The sequence below is a fragment of the Physeter macrocephalus genome, chromosome 20, assembly GCF_002837175.3.
Source record: "Physeter macrocephalus isolate SW-GA chromosome 20, ASM283717v5, whole genome shotgun sequence".
In the NCBI taxonomy this organism is placed as follows: Eukaryota; Metazoa; Chordata; class Mammalia; order Artiodactyla; family Physeteridae; genus Physeter; species Physeter macrocephalus.
The window spans coordinates 53,477,419-53,495,068 of record NC_041233.1 but is presented as its reverse complement, the minus strand read 5'-3'; the positions used below and the strand labels follow the sequence as shown (position 1 = coordinate 53,495,068).

The 17,650-nt window shown below is 42.3% G+C and overlaps 2 protein-coding genes across 6 annotated transcripts in view; one reads left to right on the top strand and one right to left on the bottom strand.

Annotated features, from left to right (window-relative positions):
* The window catches only part of BLNK (B cell linker), an 84,490-nt gene that overhangs the window by 60,585 nt on the left and 6,255 nt on the right, over positions 1-17,650 (top strand). For all 3 annotated transcript variants that reach the window (XM_007119564.4, XM_055081410.1, XM_055081411.1), the window contains 7 exons: positions 5,450-5,522; positions 7,470-7,497; positions 8,297-8,339; positions 10,573-10,660; positions 11,225-11,256; positions 14,672-14,748; positions 15,577-15,660. In XM_007119564.4, coding sequence (XP_007119626.1) covers positions 5,450-5,522; positions 7,470-7,497; positions 8,297-8,339; positions 10,573-10,660; positions 11,225-11,256; positions 14,672-14,748; positions 15,577-15,660 — 425 coding nt within the window. The remainder of the gene's footprint in view (positions 1-5,449; positions 5,523-7,469; positions 7,498-8,296; positions 8,340-10,572; positions 10,661-11,224; positions 11,257-14,671; positions 14,749-15,576; positions 15,661-17,650) is intronic.
* The window catches only part of ZNF518A (zinc finger protein 518A), a 57,176-nt gene continuing 45,045 nt past the window's right edge, over positions 5,520-17,650 (bottom strand). Inside the window, exons 8-10 of one of the 3 annotated variants that reach the window (XR_002891406.2) lie at positions 11,248-11,397; positions 9,094-9,868; positions 5,520-6,688 (exon numbers count right to left, since the gene is read on the bottom strand). The gene's annotated coding sequence lies outside the window, so the exon portion shown is untranslated. Of the gene's footprint in view, positions 6,689-9,093; positions 9,869-11,247; positions 11,398-17,650 lie in introns of those variants that run through there. The other 2 variants (XR_002891407.2, XR_008616326.1) reach the window with 2 other exon arrangements.

Sequence of the window (17,650 nt, the reverse complement as noted above, 5' to 3'; positions counted from 1 at the left end):
TGCGCACACACACACACACACACACACACACTCCCTTCTCTCCCAGACCTGAAGGCTGAACACAGAGACTGGGAGACTGACCTCTGCTTTCAGGGACGTGTTCCTTGAGAGAAAATGAAAGAAGAGTATTTTTAAAAATCTTTTCCTCGACTCATTTCCTGTGCAATTGCTCACCCTCTTCACAAGTTCTTATTTATCCTCCCCCTCGGAATCCACAGGCTCTTTATACTTGGGGACTGGAGGTCAGAGGCATCTTATCCAGCTCATCTTAATTTCTGGAAACAAATGTCAACACACCAACCTAAAACGTCACGGCGAGGTCACTTTGGTCCCAACTGAAACGGAGACTCCTGACACGTGATAACTCAGAAGGGCTGTTATTACTGGAATAGAAAACCTTTCACTGAAACAGATAAATGAAGGCTTAAACCCTCCTTTAGAATAATAGTTTAATACCCTCTGGTGCTTACATCTTAAAATGCTCTTCTTGCCTTACACAGACCTCTTCTTCCTAAAACACACCCAATACTCCAATCAGCCTGTCTTTCCCATAAGACTCTCAGCTCCGTGTCTTGCTCATAGCTGTGTTTCCAAGGCCTAGACAGGACCTGGCTCAGAGTAGGTGCTGAAATGGTAGATGGGTCAGTTGGTTGAGAGAGCGATTGAGTCCCCCAACTCTGGCTGTCTTTAAGGAATCACATGGCCCCATCATGAAGGCGTTAGCCCACTGGATTTATTATTCATTAGCTAGCTATATTTTATCACTAGAGGCAGCAGATGAAGAAACCAAACCTGAACAAGAAAATAATTTCCTGCTTAAATGATTATTGGATATAGACAGGAGGAAGTTCAGGAGGAGGAAGGAAGTGAGATAACTTGAGGGGGTGGGGCGCGGGTAGGGAACAAACCTGAACAGTTAGAGGGAGTCTCTGAGTGTGCAAACAGTACAGTTTTCAGAGATGATTTTTGTAAAAGGAATAATCAGACTACTTGCCTGTGTCTTTAAATAACTGATCATTGTCTTTAAAGGCTTCAGAAAGTTCCCTGATAGGCATCAGGAAAGTGCTAAGGTTTCAGGGGTTTCTGTTAAAGTTCCACACCACAACACTTGCCTCTGGTTAATGTTGCTTTTGGCTCTTTGATGGCTAAAAAGGTGCTGGCCGCAGATTACATAGCGAATTAGGTGCAGAGGTAGGCTCTCCCTCTCCTTCATGTTCCATACTGGGAAGTACAGTAGCAGGAGTTAGCACAGACTCCAAAGCCAGAGGGTCCAAGTCTTCACTCACTAGGTGCCAGACTTTGAGCAAGCTAAGTAATCCCTCTGTTTCTTAGTTTCCTCTCCTGAAAAAAATGAAGGGGAAAATGGCACCTATGCCTAGGGGTATTGTGAGAATTACATGAGTAAAAAGATACGAATCACACTCATAAAATAATAGCTCTTTGTGATTTATTATTGTTATTGTTCAGAATCCCTTGTTTAACCTGCCTTGATTCATGACCAGTCTGGCACATCACCCGGTACACATCTCAGAGAAGTGTTTCTTCCTTTCCATATAAAGTTTTACTCTAAATTTCGGGGTTTTTCAACATCAACACAGTTGGCATTTGGGGCTAGGTGATTTTTCTTGGAGCTGTCCTGTGCATCGCAGGCTGTTTAGCAGCATACTTGACCTCTGCCCACTAGATGCTGCTAGCACCCCCTTCCCCCGTAGTGATAGGCAAAGATGTCTCCAGTCATTGCAGAAAGTCCCTGAGGGAGGGGGACAAAATCACTCCCAGTTAAGAAGCACTGGTCTAAAGAAACTGAAAGACTGAAGTCCATTGTGATTTATCTCTAAACGAGCATTTAGAAGAAGGCAGCGCAACCTCTGGCTAATTTGTAGCTTTTGTCAGAAAAGGGTAGACAGAGCATGTATTTCTGAGCTTGCTCTAAGTAAACAGCATTTTTAAAGTATTCTATCTCTTTATTTCTTAAAATAGGGGAGGAGTTTCGGAATTTACAATTCCCTGCTAATATGCAAGCAGAATTTCACCCATAGCCCAAATTATTCTTAAGTTGTTAAATTAAATCTCTTTTATGTATTTTGTAAGAGTTCATATAGTACCTGAGAGTAAGGGATGCTTCGGCTAGTATGCAAGCCCCACTAATGATAATAGGGTGTCTATAACAGCTAAAAGAGAGTTAAATCCCAAGGGCTTACAATGCCAACACTGAGATCATTAAGAATAAGAAAACCTACCAACACTGTATGCAAAACTGAAAAGAGGATGATGCATAAAATATACGTGGTAGAAGGAAAAACTAAGGGTAAACTGTTTTCCAAGTTAAGAAACTTCGGTAAGCACCAGCTTGTGCAAGGCCTGTGCTGTTAAATCAAACCTTAACATAATTTTTTGCTCCCTATGATTTAAACAAAGATGATTTTTCCCTTTTATTAGTATGCTTTTGGACACATCTCCCTCTATTACATCCCCAGTTTCTCCCTTGGAGCTTTCCAACCAAGAATTCGGCTTGGCCAGGAAGCAGGGATCCTGGCAATAAGAAGGGTACGGTATTGTCCTACCCCAGCCATGCCCCGGGGTCTGACTTCAGCCAGGGCGGCAGAGAGGGTCACTGGCCTACGAGGAGTAACTCTCCATTCTCCCGTAGGCATTCACAAAAGCAGCCCTCTGTTTCACTAATCTTTCCCCACATAAGGGAGAAGCAGCAAGTGAATCTGACATGCCAAATCATGCCCCAGAGTAACATTATGAGATATTGGCTAGAGAGGACACTGCCTGCCTAGGCTTTCAACTTGAATGGCCTTGGTTTCCAACCTTGGCCCTGCCCGTTAACCCCTCTGAGCCTCTGTTTGCTCCCCTTGATGTTATGTGAGGCTTAGAAGTGGCACATGTGAAGTACCTGGCACAGTGCCCGGCACCTAGAGATACTGCCGTGGTTGATAACAAGATGAGAAAATGAAAATAGCAATAATCATATTTACTGAGATCCTTTATGGGCTATAACTTATGTATCATAAAACTCACTCATTTTACATGTATAATTCAATGTTTTTTGCAAATCATTACATTTATAGAGTTTTGTAACCAGCACTACAATCCAGTTTTAGAAACTTTCTGTGCCTACCCCAACTCCAAAAGAGCCATTATGCTCATTTGTGGTCAGCCCTGGGTAACCCTTATCTGCTTTCTGTTGCTATAGAGTTGCCTTTTCCAAACATTCATATAGATGGAGTCATATAATATGCAGTCTTTTCCATCTCACTCCTTTCACTTAGCATAACATTTATGACCCTCAAAACTTTCAGTCCCTTTCCAGCAATATTACTTTATATTTGGCTAATTCTTTACATGTTCAAAGTTACCTTATTACCTAACCACAGTAACTCTGTGTTAGATAAAGTAGCTAGTGGCATCCCCATCTCACAGAGGGGGAAACTGAGGCACAGTGGCTCGTAAGAGGTCACACAGCCAGTTTGGTGGCAGAGAAATGACTGGAACCCTGTCTTCCTGATGCAAAACCAAAGCTTGTACTGGACTCCACCACCACAGAGGACAGCCAGCATGCCCCTCCTTCTCCTCTGATTGCAGAAGTTATTTACGAGGAGGGAAGGGGAAAGGAAGACGTTGGCCGACTGTTTGCAGATATGAAGGAAAGGGAAGCTTAGTAAAGAAGCCAGGCAGTAGATATGACAACAATAACATGCCCAGGTCAAGCGAGCCCTTCGTGAAAAGAGAGGGGACCCCTGGGAGGAAATTCTGACTTAGACCTTCTTTCTGCTTCCTTATTTTTCAGACGAGGGTATTTTTTCTCTTCCCCGAAACTTTCTATCAACATCTATGAGTAGCCAAGTGTATTTTCACAATGTGAATCTTAAGTATTGAGAATGTGAAGAACAATATCAACTTGATACCCTTGCTAATAAAACACAGTTAGACTCATACTACTACATATTCAGATGACATTTCAGTTTATTGTCGGAGGAAATGTTAAAAGTTCCATATGTAGTCTCTTTCTCAAAATGTTTTTAAAAATTCCATCCGGGTCAGCTTACATCTAAGTAAGGGTTACATGGGAGGGGCCGTTCCTTCACCAGATGCCACTGGTGAGTGCTTATGGAAATTAGCCCTATGTAAGGACTATGTGTAGAAAGAGTAAATGGGCTCTGAGTGAGAGCCTGAAGGCCTCTCTCTAGTCAAGTACATGAGAATGAACTTTATGAGCTCTGCGTTTAATACTTTTCGAAGACTTTTTCCCTTTTTGTGTGTTTGGAATAGGTGGTCCCGTCAGATGAGGTGGCATGGGGGTGCATGTGTCTTCTCTTGTTATAGATTCTGAGAGGGCAGAAGCCTATGTCTACTTCTTCAGCTCTTCCACAGCCCCTAACACAGTGCCTCCAAGGGCTTTACACATACTAGGTTCTCAATAATTCTTGGTAAGAGATTATTACCTCAGTGTTTACTTAGTGTGCTTTATCTTGCAAACTCAAACAATACATACCGTGGGCAAGTCCAACCTGTATGTACAGAGTATCCCCTTTAAGTCCATTAGGAATTGTGGACTTATAAATGTAGTAAGATCTTAATTAAAACATTTATTCAGTTCAATTTAATTCAGTAGAGAGCCTTTATCTCACTGAGCAGTAATGTCCAGGCAGGTGGTATCAGCCTGAGAGGAGGCAGCTGGGACGCGCTGAGGGGAGCTGGCTTAGCTCTGGCCTCTCCCCATCCAGGCCTGCTCCCTATCCCAGCAGTGAATCTCTGCCTGTCTCTCACCTTCTTCCCTCATAACGATGCTCTCTGGGCACGGTGGACAAGGCCCTCTGGGTCCCTTCTGTGACTTCAGAAGATGAGATTTGGGTAATAGCTTGCTGCTTCTCTCCGTTTGTCGATTTCTGCAATGAGCAAAGGCCCTAAGAACTCAGAGATGAATGAATGAATGAGTGTTCTCCGAATGTGAGGTTAGGTTTGTGTACTGTGTAAATGTGGTTAGGAATGAGCAGTGTCTATAGGTGTGATCAGGAGTGGTGGGTCTGTGCCCCTCTGTCTCTAGGCATTGCTGTTGTGCACATTTGTGCAGTGCATATAGATACAAGTGTGAGCTCTTAGCTCCCTTCCATAGGAACCCTTGTGAGCTCTTATTGAGCCCACAGAATCAGGGGCTCTGAACTTGTCCCATGGGGGAAATGAGAAGGTCATTTAGCAATGTTTAGATGGAGTTCCTAATTAACATCCTAGTTCTGAGCTTATAAATTGGCATTTATAAAATGTTTCATCACCTTTGCCTATAGGTTTTCCCCCAAAACTTCCATGTAACTACTTATATATGCTTAGCTGAAAGTAAGAAAAAATGTGCATGTATTTCTGAGCTTGCCAGCAAGGCCAGCTCACTGTGACCATCAGCCCTCAGTTCAGGGCTAGAGACTGACCTGTGTATATGTCTGCTCAGGTCGAAAGAGCGGGGCCTGGGACTCTAAGTCAACCTCTTCACCTGCTGCGCCATCCCCACTGCCCCGGGCTGGGTAAGTTCCTGTTGCAGAGAAGCAACTCTGAATTCAGTGTATGGTCTCCATCACTGCTGTGAGCAGAGCTGCCTGGAATCCACAAAGGAGTCCTGCTTGAGAATCTGGGGGCCAGAGGGGGGTGTTTTTCTGCTGTTTCCATTCAGAAGAGCATACCTGCCCAAGCTCATATGCAGGTGCACCTAACATTACAATAGGTGTGTTCCTGAAGAGTGTGGAAATGGAACCCTATTGCCCTGGTCTTCTCCACACCCATGCATGCTTCAAGTTGGACTAGGGGTGTCCCTGCTGACATCAAAAACTAGTAGTCTTTCCTCCCATAAACTTCTAGCTAAATCTTGAGCTCATTGACTTGTGTTCCACAAGACACAAGCTCCAGCACCTGAATAATTTTAAGACCCACTAGCAGGTTTCATTCCTACTTTCTACTCCTCAGTTTCTCTTCCAAGTAGTTAGTGATCTGCAAACAAATGTGTACACAGAGCAGCATGCATTGGGTGTTCAATCAAAGCAACACTGCCAAGGTTCCTTTCAAAAGGGAGATGAGAGAGTCATTCTTTCTCACTGAACTTTAGAAGAGCTTTGTAAGATATTGGGTGAACGTAACGTGTTAATATTACAAACAGTGACCCCATAATTTCATATTGGCTCAATAGGTTATTTTAAAAGCACATTTAAATCTGTCCAAAGCAAGCCTGCATGGTTATAGCCTTAATTCTGCCTCTGAGTAAAGCAAAGAAATTCTCCATTTCAGGGGTTTATTAAACAAAACTCTGCACACTTCTTTCTTGGCTTAGGTTTATCACTTCAGGCAAGTTACTTAGTCTCCTAATCTCTAAAATGTAATAAAAACACCAATTTAAAAAGGACAGTGTGAGGTTTAGAAAATATGTGAAGAGCCTAACCCAGTGCCAGGCGTCTTAGAGGCACTTGGGAATTGTTAGTATTCTTCCCCCAATCTCCCAGCTCTCAGCCAAAACAAAGTGAGAGATAGAGAGAAAGCCAGTATTCAAAATAAACACAGAAGAGAATTATAAAGACTTAGCAATATTAGAGTCCAATCTCTACTGAACTAAGACAAACCAGTACGTTAGGCCAGGCAAGCTCCTTCAGGACCAGAGATCAGAGTGGGTTTCAAACTTGTGTTGTGTTGGTCTTGGGTTTATCTGTTTGGAATGAAATTCCAGTTAGATGTCTAGCAGAGAAGAGTCACCTGAAGCAGGGGGGACATTGGCGTGGGGAGGTGCTGGCTACAAATGTACCTGCTTGGCCACCCTCATGTCTCCACCCTCCTTCCCCAGACAGTAGCCCTGGGGTGCTGTTGGGGGAAGGGACGGCTCTACAGACACACTTTGAAAACGCTGATTCTGGTCCTCATTTTACAGATGAAGAAACTAAAGCTCAGGGCTTCCCTGGTGGCGCAGTGGTTGAGAATCTGCCTGCCGATGCAGGGGACGCGGGTTCGTGCCCCGGTCCGGGAAGATCCCACATGCCGTGGAGCGGCTGGGCCTGTGAGCCATGGCCACTGAGCCTGTGCTCCGCAACGGGAGAGGCCACAACAGTGAGAGGCCCGCGTACCACAAAAAAAAAAAAAAAAAGAAACTAAAGCTCAGACTGGCCCTTACAGCTGAGAGAAACAGGCCTGAGGTCACAGAGTAATCAGTAGCAGAACTGGAACAAGAGCTCAGTTATCCTGATTCCCTGGCAACTGGTGCTCCTGTTTATCCCCATTAACCCCTTTGCCATCTGTCGGCAGACCCTATCTGAGGCTAGAAGGATCATGGCTACATCCTGCTTTCATCCCTCTCTTCCCTTCAAGGATAGCCTTCCTACACACTTGTATCACTTTCACTATTCTAGTTTAAATTTGAGAGTAAAATGATAAGTCATCAGCTCCTCTTTATCTTTGTTGTGTTTTAACAAAGCCAATCTCTTTTCATCCCCCAGGAGAAAAACAGCTACACCACTGAAGATGGTGAGTTAATTCTGCCTTTAAATGTGCTTCATGTTTCCCGCAATGTTTATTCTTGTCCACTTATTTAAAGTTGACGATGCTTCCCGCTAAGGTGAACACAGCAATCATGTTGCTGCCCAGACAGTCCAAGAGAAACTTGGAATCCTCACTTGGGTAGGGAAGATGCTGCACGGGAGGGTCACATCCCCCCTGAACCCGGTGGCTTCACTGAATGTGAGCGGCCGATCAGTGGTCAGGCTCCCTGGGTCCCAAGAGCTTTGTCTTCCCCTGTGTCTGCTTCCCACCCGCTGGCCTGGGAACTAATGACTGACAGCTGCATATCAGGCACAAAGGCCTGAGTACACTCAACTTCTGGGCAGAACGTGGGGAACCTGGGCCAGCCCACTATTCGAGGAAGCCCACCTTGACCTGGTATCTATACTGTAGCCTGACATTTACAGTCCCTTACAAACACCAAGACGGTGGGGCCCTGAGACCAAAGCCAGATGCCAGATTTCCACTGCATAAGCGCTACTGCCCAGCAGCTGCTGGGGGTCATGGTATCCACCAACCCTGTTGACAGAGTGGGGAGGCCAGGATGACACTGCTCCTTCCCTGACACACTTCCAGTCCATTGTCACTTAATGCAAAAGTGGGCTGGGGGACTGTGTTCTTTTAATTGTTGGTCTTGTGACTGAAAGAAAAGCTATGCATCAAAGAAATGTTCTCCCCCAGTATTTATTTTAATAATATTGCTTTGACTTTTATTTCCACATACCACTGTATTGAAGATCCTTGCCTTTCTTTTTTTTTTGAATAGACTCCAGTTGTCTCTCAACAGAATGACTCAAGTGTTTGTGAAGGTAAGCCTATATTACTTTGACAGATGAGCATGTCCTCTGAAAGTTACTTTGATTAAGGATTTGTATACAAATGTATTTCTAAATTTCTTTAATTATTCATAAGGCAACTGTAAACTTAAAACTCAATTTTCTAAACAGAACAGTCTTTACTTTGCCATGAGTAGTGAGTAGCAAAGCTGATCAGGACCTGAGCTTGCCAGGCTGCACCTTTGGGGCAGGCCACAGTCTACATGCCCCAAACCTGCCTGTTTGTGGACAGATATGACTTGCCAGAAACAGTGCCACAGCGTTACATAGGTGTGAAGACTTATTTAGAGCCAGTCACGTATCTTAGAATTAATGGCTAAGTTAAGGTAATGAATTTTTAAAAACCTGTTTGTTCGAACAAGTTCTTGTGCTTAGTTTTCAAAATAATGTTTCCTGAATTCAAATATCTATCTTAGTACATTTTCAAATGCTTCCCTTCCTTTGTTTTATCATAACCTAAAACCCTTATGTATACTTTTTATTAGAACTTTCCCATTAAAAAAAAATATTTGTATTTGAAAAATACTGGGGAAAAAAAAACAGAAAGAAGAAGAATCATCCATAATCTCAACACTTAAAACACTATATAGAAATTAAAATCCTGCGCCTGTCTAATTCCAATTTGAAGGTACCCAATGTTAAAAGCTCACCATTTCCTGAGTTAATGTGGGCACACCCGGTCTCACAATGGACGGTAGACATTTTCTGAATGTGCGTTACAACTCACCTGTCTGCTTTGACTGCTCTGTTGAGTTTTTTACATCATTTCCCACATCTTTCTCCCAGGCTGTTCCTGAGGTACCGCTCCCTTCCTGTGTCTTGCTTTCTTCTGCCTTTCCTGATGCTTTTGCCTTGCTGTCCTTCCATTCCTTACAGTCTTCCATGCCTGTTGAGCAGGGAGCTTGGAGTGATAATAGAGTGTTAGGGTGAGCCTCTGTAGGAAGTAAGTACAACCCTGTGCAAATTTCATGGCTTCAGAAGCTTCTGAAAACCATCAGAGAACAGGCTCTTGACATGTCCCATGTGGCTCGGGTGTCCTCATTCCCAAAGGGCTCCCAGTGCAGGAGCGTGGTCTCTCATTTCAAGAGTAGAGGCAATGGCCATCCAAACCCAAAGTGGGTGAGCGCCCTCTTCTGACCCTGGAAGGAAGCCTCCTGGAGGACGGGGGCAAAAGCAGGGGTGGTCAAAGCTCATCAGGCCGTGGGGAACCAAAGTGTTCATTGTTTCTCCTGAAATTATCATGTTGTAAAGTCATGAACAAAACGTCTCACGTGGCAGCTCGAAGTAACTTGCCACAAACTTGAAACACAATCTTCAGAGATTCAAAGCTTCTGAATTTCTCTGCACCTCAAGAAACCCTGAAGTCTATCATCGTTTATTTGAATCTTTGCGTTCTTACTGCTTTTATTTATTTTGGGTTCCTGTAATGGGAGATCAGTAGTTCTCAAACTTTCTTCCATGCAGGAGACAGACCTTTGGACATACCCAGATTTTAACACACCCTAGATGAAATTCGAGGGAGAATAAAGCATTACAATAATTTATAATCACTTTTATTAGTGGTTCAGCAATAAATGTTCTTCAACATAAACTTCTTAGATTTCAGGTTATGCACATTTCCCTGTGAACTAATTATAACTCCACCCCTTCCTCTCTCACTCAGGAAAAGAGTGAAATGCAAGTGAGCTTTAACATTATTATAGGGGTAACCTTGAATTTGCTCAATTAATTTTTCAAAAAAGTAGATCATTTGCAAACACTGATATTTTAACTCTTATTAGTAAGAAATTACTTATACCACATCTTATGACTAATGAAGACACACCGGGGTGTTGTAACACCTATGTGGAGGCCACATAGAAATCAGGGGTGGCTAAAGCTTGCCCATCTTCTGGCTTTTACTTGTAATCACACACCTAAAGGTCCAGATTCCACAGGTTCAGTCCCCATGTATTTGTACATTGCCAAGAGGTGAATGCAGAGGTGGTAGGGTGTGCTTGTAACACCGCTGAGTAGGAGTCCTGGTCTTAATAGCTCAGACACACCACCACACTGACAGGTGCACAAAGGGATGACATCCTGGTGAAAGACATGCTCATGGGAAGACATGTGACCAAATCTGGTTCCTCTCGGTTGATGTTTCTGGGTTTGGGCATGGGGACAGACATTTCACCCTAATCCTACTATGATAATTTTCTTAATGCAGAAAAACCTATACCTGCTGAACGCCACCGAGGGTCTAGTCACAGACAAGAAAATATGCAGTCACAAGTTTTTCCTCCTCCTGCCCAGAAGTAAGAATTCTTTCCTTTAAAAATAAGTTTCCTTGGGACTTCCCTGGCAGTCCAGTGGTTAGGACTCCATGCTTCCATTACAGGGGCCACGGGTTCAATCCCTGGTCGGGGAACTAAGATCTCGCATGCCGCACGGTGCGGCCAAAAAAATTAAAGTTTCCTTAACACCTGCATTGTTGTACTGCACAGAAACACTGGCTTATTGTGATTGGTAAAGATTTAATATTTCATTGCTTTGCAATTAAATTTAAAAAGGTGTTAAGTAGGTAACAACTTTAAAAAAAACTGCTTAGAATTACAGAGACTGAACTAATATTTGGGTTAATTAATGGACTTAACTGAAAAATAACACTAGTCAAGTCTCCTCTTTTTATAAAATTAAAGAGAACAATTTTACTTATCTTGAAGGTTTTGGTGCCTCTCCTATCTTTAGATATGTTTTATTGGCCATTCCTGTTGATCCTTAGTGATGCACCTGTTCTGAGTATCTTTGGTGCAAGCAAAAAGTCAAACTTATTCATCTTGTGCTTTGCCCTTTAATTAATCTGAAATTCTTCCTTTCAGACCAATTCATCAAAAACCCATACCTCTGCCAAGTAAGTACAATGAAGGCACGAAGAGCAATATCAGGTATTGGCTAAGGCTGGCTCTTCACATCTGAGCCACCTGGGGGTCCAGAGCAACACTGCCTCTTCCAGCTGGAGTATCTTAGTATCCTCTCTAGCTTGTTTCCTCATCTGTAAAACGGGGCCAAGAATATTTATTTCATGGAGCTGTTCTGAAAAGTAAATAGATTTGAGATCATTTTTATATTTTTCTTTTTTAGTTTTGATTGAATATTTTACTGGTCATACTGGTCATCTTTTATTTATTTAATTTTTTTTCACAACAACAGTACAACTATTTTCAAAATAAGATGATTAAGTAAAACAACATATTGTGCTTGGTACATAGAAGGTCTTCAATAAATGATAGCTATTTAAATTGAATCTAAAATACATTTTAATGATTGTAAAATATATCTACAGAGGGTGCCCTGAAAAGAAGATCTGGCAAATATCTGGATAATTTTCCCTAGGCTAATAATACAATACCCTAAAAATATATGAAGTCAGACTCACAGAACACAACTGCCCAAACCTTGATTTACTTTCTACTCAATGTAGGAAAAAAATGAAAACACAAACTAAAACCCTACTGTACATGGATAATTTGGAAAATATTCCAAAATAATCAAGATTTAATAAATTTAAATATAGAGAATTATTATATACAAAAAGTATGTGTGTTTATATAAACATAAATCTGTTTCTTAGGCTTTAATTGGATTTTTGATTCATCTTAATTAAAAGAAACTTAAACTTTTCTAAAATTCTGAACACAAAGTGAAATGGTATAGCTATAGAAATTTTGTTTTTTTACTACGTAAAGCTTTATTATACCCTTTATTGTTTTTCAACCCAAGTCATTCTTTCAACTGACAAATACTTATTGACTGTCTGCCATGTGCCAGGCACTATTTTACACACAGAGGATACAGCAGTGAATAAAACAGAGTCCCTTCCTTTATGGAGCTTCTTTTCTACTAGAGGAGAAATAAACAACTAGATAAGCCATACAATATCAGGCAAATGTTAAAGTGATATAAAGAAAAATAAAGCAAGGTGGCAGGGAGTGGGCACAGAGAGGAATGGAGACAGTGAGGGCTGCTGTGGTCAGGGAAGACCTCACCTGTAAAATGGGGTCTGATAGCTCCTCCCATAAAGGGTGGACGTGAAGGCAAAGAGAGCTAAGATGTGAGAAACAGGACAGGGCTGGCACATATTCAGGGATCAGAAAATGTCAGCCTTGAACTCCCCCAACTGCCCAAACTGCGGAAACCACCAACGTCCTTGTACTATGTACTTTAGGAGAGCATGACCACCCACCCTCTTTTGCTGCTCCCACCTGGGAATACTGTTCCCACCTGTCAGAACACAGCCTTCCTTCATACTCAGCCCTCCTGGGCCTGCCAAGCCCTCATTGCTCCCTCCTGTTAACAATGGTGGCTGTCACCTTTGAACGTCCAGGGCACTTTTATCTGAAGCACTTGGTTCATCTAATCCTGTTTCTCTTGCAGACTTCCCCTCCTAAGAAAGGACAACTCTAGTTGCTCTGGTCAAAAACCTTAGAGTCACCCATGACTTCTCACTTGCTTTCTTTTTTTTTTTTTTTTTTTTTAATAAATGTATTTATTTATTTTTGGTTACATTGGGTCTTCGTTGCTGCGCGTGGGCTTTCTCTAGTTGCAGCGAGCGGGGGCTACTCTTCGTTGCGGTGCGCGGGCTTCTCATCGCGGTGGCTTCTGTTATTGCAGAGCATGGGCTCTAGGCGCGCAGGCTTCAGTAGTTGTGGCATGCGGGCTCAGTAGTTGTGGCTCACGGGCTTAGTTGCTCTGTGGCATGTGGGATCTTCCCGGACCAGGGCTTGAACCCGTGTCCCCTGCATTGGCAGGCAGATTCTTAACCACTGCGCCACCAGCGAAGTCCCCTCACTTGCTTTCTTCACACACCTTCCAGCTGTTCCTTCAAAATACATTTGGAATCCAGTCACTCTCGCTAATTCTGCTGACGCCATCTGTTCCAAGCCACCATCACCTCCTGCCTGGGCTTGCAAGACTCAACTGGCCTCCTCTCACTGCTCTTGCCCCCTTCTATTTATTTCCAGCCCTGGAGTCAGAGGGACCTTGTTAAAAGACAGGAAAATCACACTATTCTGTTCAAAACCCTCCAAAAGCTTCCCATACCATGCTTGTTAAAGCTCAAGTCATGCTAAGTGTCCACTGGGTCCCACAAACCTGGTGCCTTCACCACCTCCTGTATGACTTCATCCCTTATTCTTCACCCCTTTTCTCACTGCAGTCCAGGCACAGTGGCCCCCCCTCTATTCTTCAAATATGCCAGGCTCTTGCATTCACTGTTCCCCACACCTGCAACATTGTTTCCTCAGATATCCACATGCCTCCTCCCTCTCCACCTACAGATCTTACCCAAGTGTCACCTCAGTGAGGCTCTCCCTGACCAGCCTATTTAAACATACTACTTATCCGAAGCTATCCCCCACCCACTTCCCTGCCTATTTTTCTTCATAGCACTTATGACTTTGTAATATTGTATATATATTTACTCATGTCTTTATTGCCTATCTTACTCCATTAAAATTTAAGCTCCAAGAAGGAGGGGCATTTTGCTGTTTTGTTGACTGCTGTATATTCCCAAAGCCTTGATCCATGGCAGGTACACAATAAAGAATGAATGAGTTAGTGGATGAATGAATACAGCTAAGTATTTTCTCCATTTCATGTGTCTCCATGTCTCCACATTTAGACTGTAAACTCCTTGAGGGAGTTTATGCCTTAGGGCAGAAATTCTCAATCATTTTGACCTCAGGACCATTCTAACACTCTTAAAATCATTGCAGACCTAAAAAAACTATGGTTTATGTGTTTCTTTCTAATGATATTTAATGTATTAGTTAGAAGACATTTAAAACATTTATGAATCCATTTTAAATATATTAAACTCATTACATGTTAACAACATATTTTTATGAAAAAAATATATTTTCCAAACAAAAAAAATTTAGGGGGAAGAGTGGCATTGTTTTACATTTTAAAAATCTCTTTAATGCCTGGAATAACAGAGGCAGCTGAATTCTCATAACTGCGTCTACATTCAATCTGTTACAATATGTTTTACTGGTCGAAGTATATGAGGAAAATTGGGCTTCACAGAGATATGTATTTGGAAAAAAACGCGCAAACGCCCTGAAAGAATCTTGGGGATTCCCAGGGTCCTCAGACCTCACTTCGAGAAGCACAACTTTTAAGGATTTTTTGGTGTGTGTGATTTTTTTATGTGTGTGATATTTCAGTGTGTGTGTTCCTTGCAGCCCCCAGCACAGTGCTGAGGTATAGGCAGAGTAACTGCTCAAGATATAATGGGATCCATTGATTTTTCAAATCCCTTTCAGGATTTCCAGAAGGGGGAAGCCCAACTGTGGATGGCCCATTACCCAGCTTTTCATCTAATTCCAATTTGTCAGAACAGGTATGAAATGAACTCGTTATCAGTAAACTGTAGGAAAGGGCATGACTTCTTATAAGAGAGACTTTGGAGTGAAGCTTGGGAACAGATTCTATTTTAAGTGAGCCTGTGAGTTGTCATTTGCTGATGGGTACAGAATACATTTTTTTCCCAACTGTTAAGACTTTGCTCCATTTATTCTAATTTGTATTCTGGATGCCATAAATAACAATTGGTGTTTCTTCAAAACTAGCAAAGAAGTGTGTTGTTTTTATTGTTCTTCCTCTCACATAGATTCTATTTAAACTATGTAATTTTTTCAGAATAGATCTGTGGAGGCATATGATATTAAAACACATAAAATAGCATAGTTTAAAAAAAGACAGAGAAAGGACTCGGTGTGCCCTTGGGCAAGTCTCTAAGCTTTCTCAAATGTAAAATAGGGATGATAGCATGTATTTGTCTTGCCGTCAACGTTGTTACAAGAATCAAATAAGATATTTGTAAAAACACTTCGGAAATTATAAAACGCTCCACAAAGCAACAATAAGATCATAATAGAAAGGGAGATGATAACTTATTTAGGAGAAAGGAATAAATGGTTCAGGAATCTAGCAGGATTAGGTCTTAAGTTCAAATACTAAGTCTACCCCCTACAGCCAAATTGGGGAAAAGTCAATTATATAATCCTTGTGGTTGATCAAAAGAAGCATAAAACTCATTTTCAGATTACTGGCCCAAATGTAGTTAGGACTTTCTGGTAATGCAAAGTGGGACTTTGTTTCTAGTGCACAGAAGGTTCAGTGTCATTGAAGGGCCATCTCATACTTAATAATGCCCTCTCACTCACAGGAAGCTGACGTTCACTGTAAACCATGGTACGCTGGTGCCTGCGATCGAAAGTCGGCCGAAGAGGCATTACACAGATCAAATAAGGTCTGACCATTTTAAAATCTCATGTTGTGCCCTCAGCCTATATTGGCACAGTTGTCATCCCGATAATATGCTAATTAAGTAATTGCAACAATTATGGATGTAGGGATCTTTTCTCTTTACTTACTCAAGAGGAACTGCCATCCCCTCCTCTCTTTGAAGCACCTCCCTCTTTCTTTGTTCCTCCATCTTATTGCTGCTTGTCCTTTCATCTATACATGGATCCATAGGCTCCACTGCTCTCCAAATAGTGGAAGAGAAGAAAGTTCTGGAGGGGATCTCTGTAAGGCTTGGTGCTACATGAGATCCATCCAGGAGTGAGACGTAACAGACTATTTTGGATCAATGCTTGGGATAAAAGATTGGGATCAAGATGGCAAAAAGTACTGGGAAGTAAATTTTTGGAGAGCCCAAGCCCAGTCATATAGGAACACTAGAACAGTCTGGACAATCCAAGATTAAAGTGCCACTTTTCTTTTTCTTTCTCTTTTCTCCACCCACTTGCACCTTGCCTCGTCAGAATATACTGGTTTTTTGTGGTTTTTTTTGGCTGCACTGGGTCTTCGTTTGCTGTGTGCGGGCTTTCTCTAGTTGTGGCTAGCAGGGGCTACTCTTCGTTGTGGTGCGCGGGCTTCTCATTGCGGTGGCTTCTCTTGTTGCAGAGCACGGGCCCTAGAGTGCAAGGGCTTCCGTAATTGTGGCATGTGGGCTCAGTAGTTGTGGCTCATGGGCTCTAGAGCACAGGTTCAGTAGTTGTGGCACACAGGCTTAGTTGCTCTGCGACATGTGGGATCTTCTCGGACCAGGGATAGAGTCTCTTGTCCCCTGCATTGGCAGGCAGATTCTTAACCACTGCGCCACTAGGGAAGTCCAGAATATACTGTTTTCTGCCACTGTTGTTTAGTCCTAGCTCTACAGTGAAATATATTAAATGCTTTCCATCAGTCCTGTTGCTTCCTCAGTTATCTCTTTTTGTTTGGTGAAGCTCACCTGTAGTAGATTCTCAGGAAGGACCGTGCTTACGTTATTCCCTGAGTTCTTGCACGTTCGAAACTGTTTTCCATAGCCTGATACCCAGAGGAAATCTTGGCTGGATGTAAAATCCTTGGCTTGAGTTTTTAAAAGTGTTGTTCCACTGGATTGCCTTGATGCTTCTGAGAACTCTGATGCTAATGTTACTTTCTTGCCCTTATATGTAATTTGATATTTTAATCTGATGGCTCTGCAGATTTTTTTCTTTTTAAAGTCTAATAGTTTTACCAGATTATGTCTCTGAGTGGCTTTTCAGGTCAATGTTTTCAGGTAGATGGAAACCCTTTCAATATGTAGATTTAAGTTTTCTCTTATTTCCAAAACATTTTCTTATAGTCTTAAAGAGTAGTTCTGTTTCATTATTTTGTTTTTTTTCAAGGACTCACATTACATATATTTTAGACCTTTCTTTGGGGGGGGTCTTTCTTTCAATCCAACCACTCTGATGTTATTGTACTTTTTTTTTTTAAATCTCTCTCTCTCTATCTCTCTCTCTTTTTTTCTTTCTTGGTTGTTTCCATGCCTTCCTTCAATCATTTATTAAATCTTCATTTAAGGCTATTGACCCTTGGGCATCTTGTAATTTCTTCTTCATTTCTGATACAGGTTTGTCTTTGTTTTCAACTTCTTTCCCAGGTTTTTGTTGTTGTTGTTTTTAAAATTTATTTATTTATTTATTTATTTTTGGCTGCATTGGGTCTTCCTTGCTGCACGTGGGCTTTCTCTAGTTGCAGCGAGTGGGGGCTACTCTTCGTTGCGGTACGCGGGCTTCTCATTGCAGTGGCTTCTCCTGTTGCGGAGCACAGGCCGTAGGTGTGTGGGCTTCAGTAGTTGTGGGCTCAGTAGTTGTGGCTTGCAGGCTCTAGAGCACAGGCTCGGTAGTTGTGGCGCATGGGCTTAGTTGCTCCGTGGCATGTGGGATCTTCCTGGACCAGGGCTCGAATCCACGTCCCCTGCATTG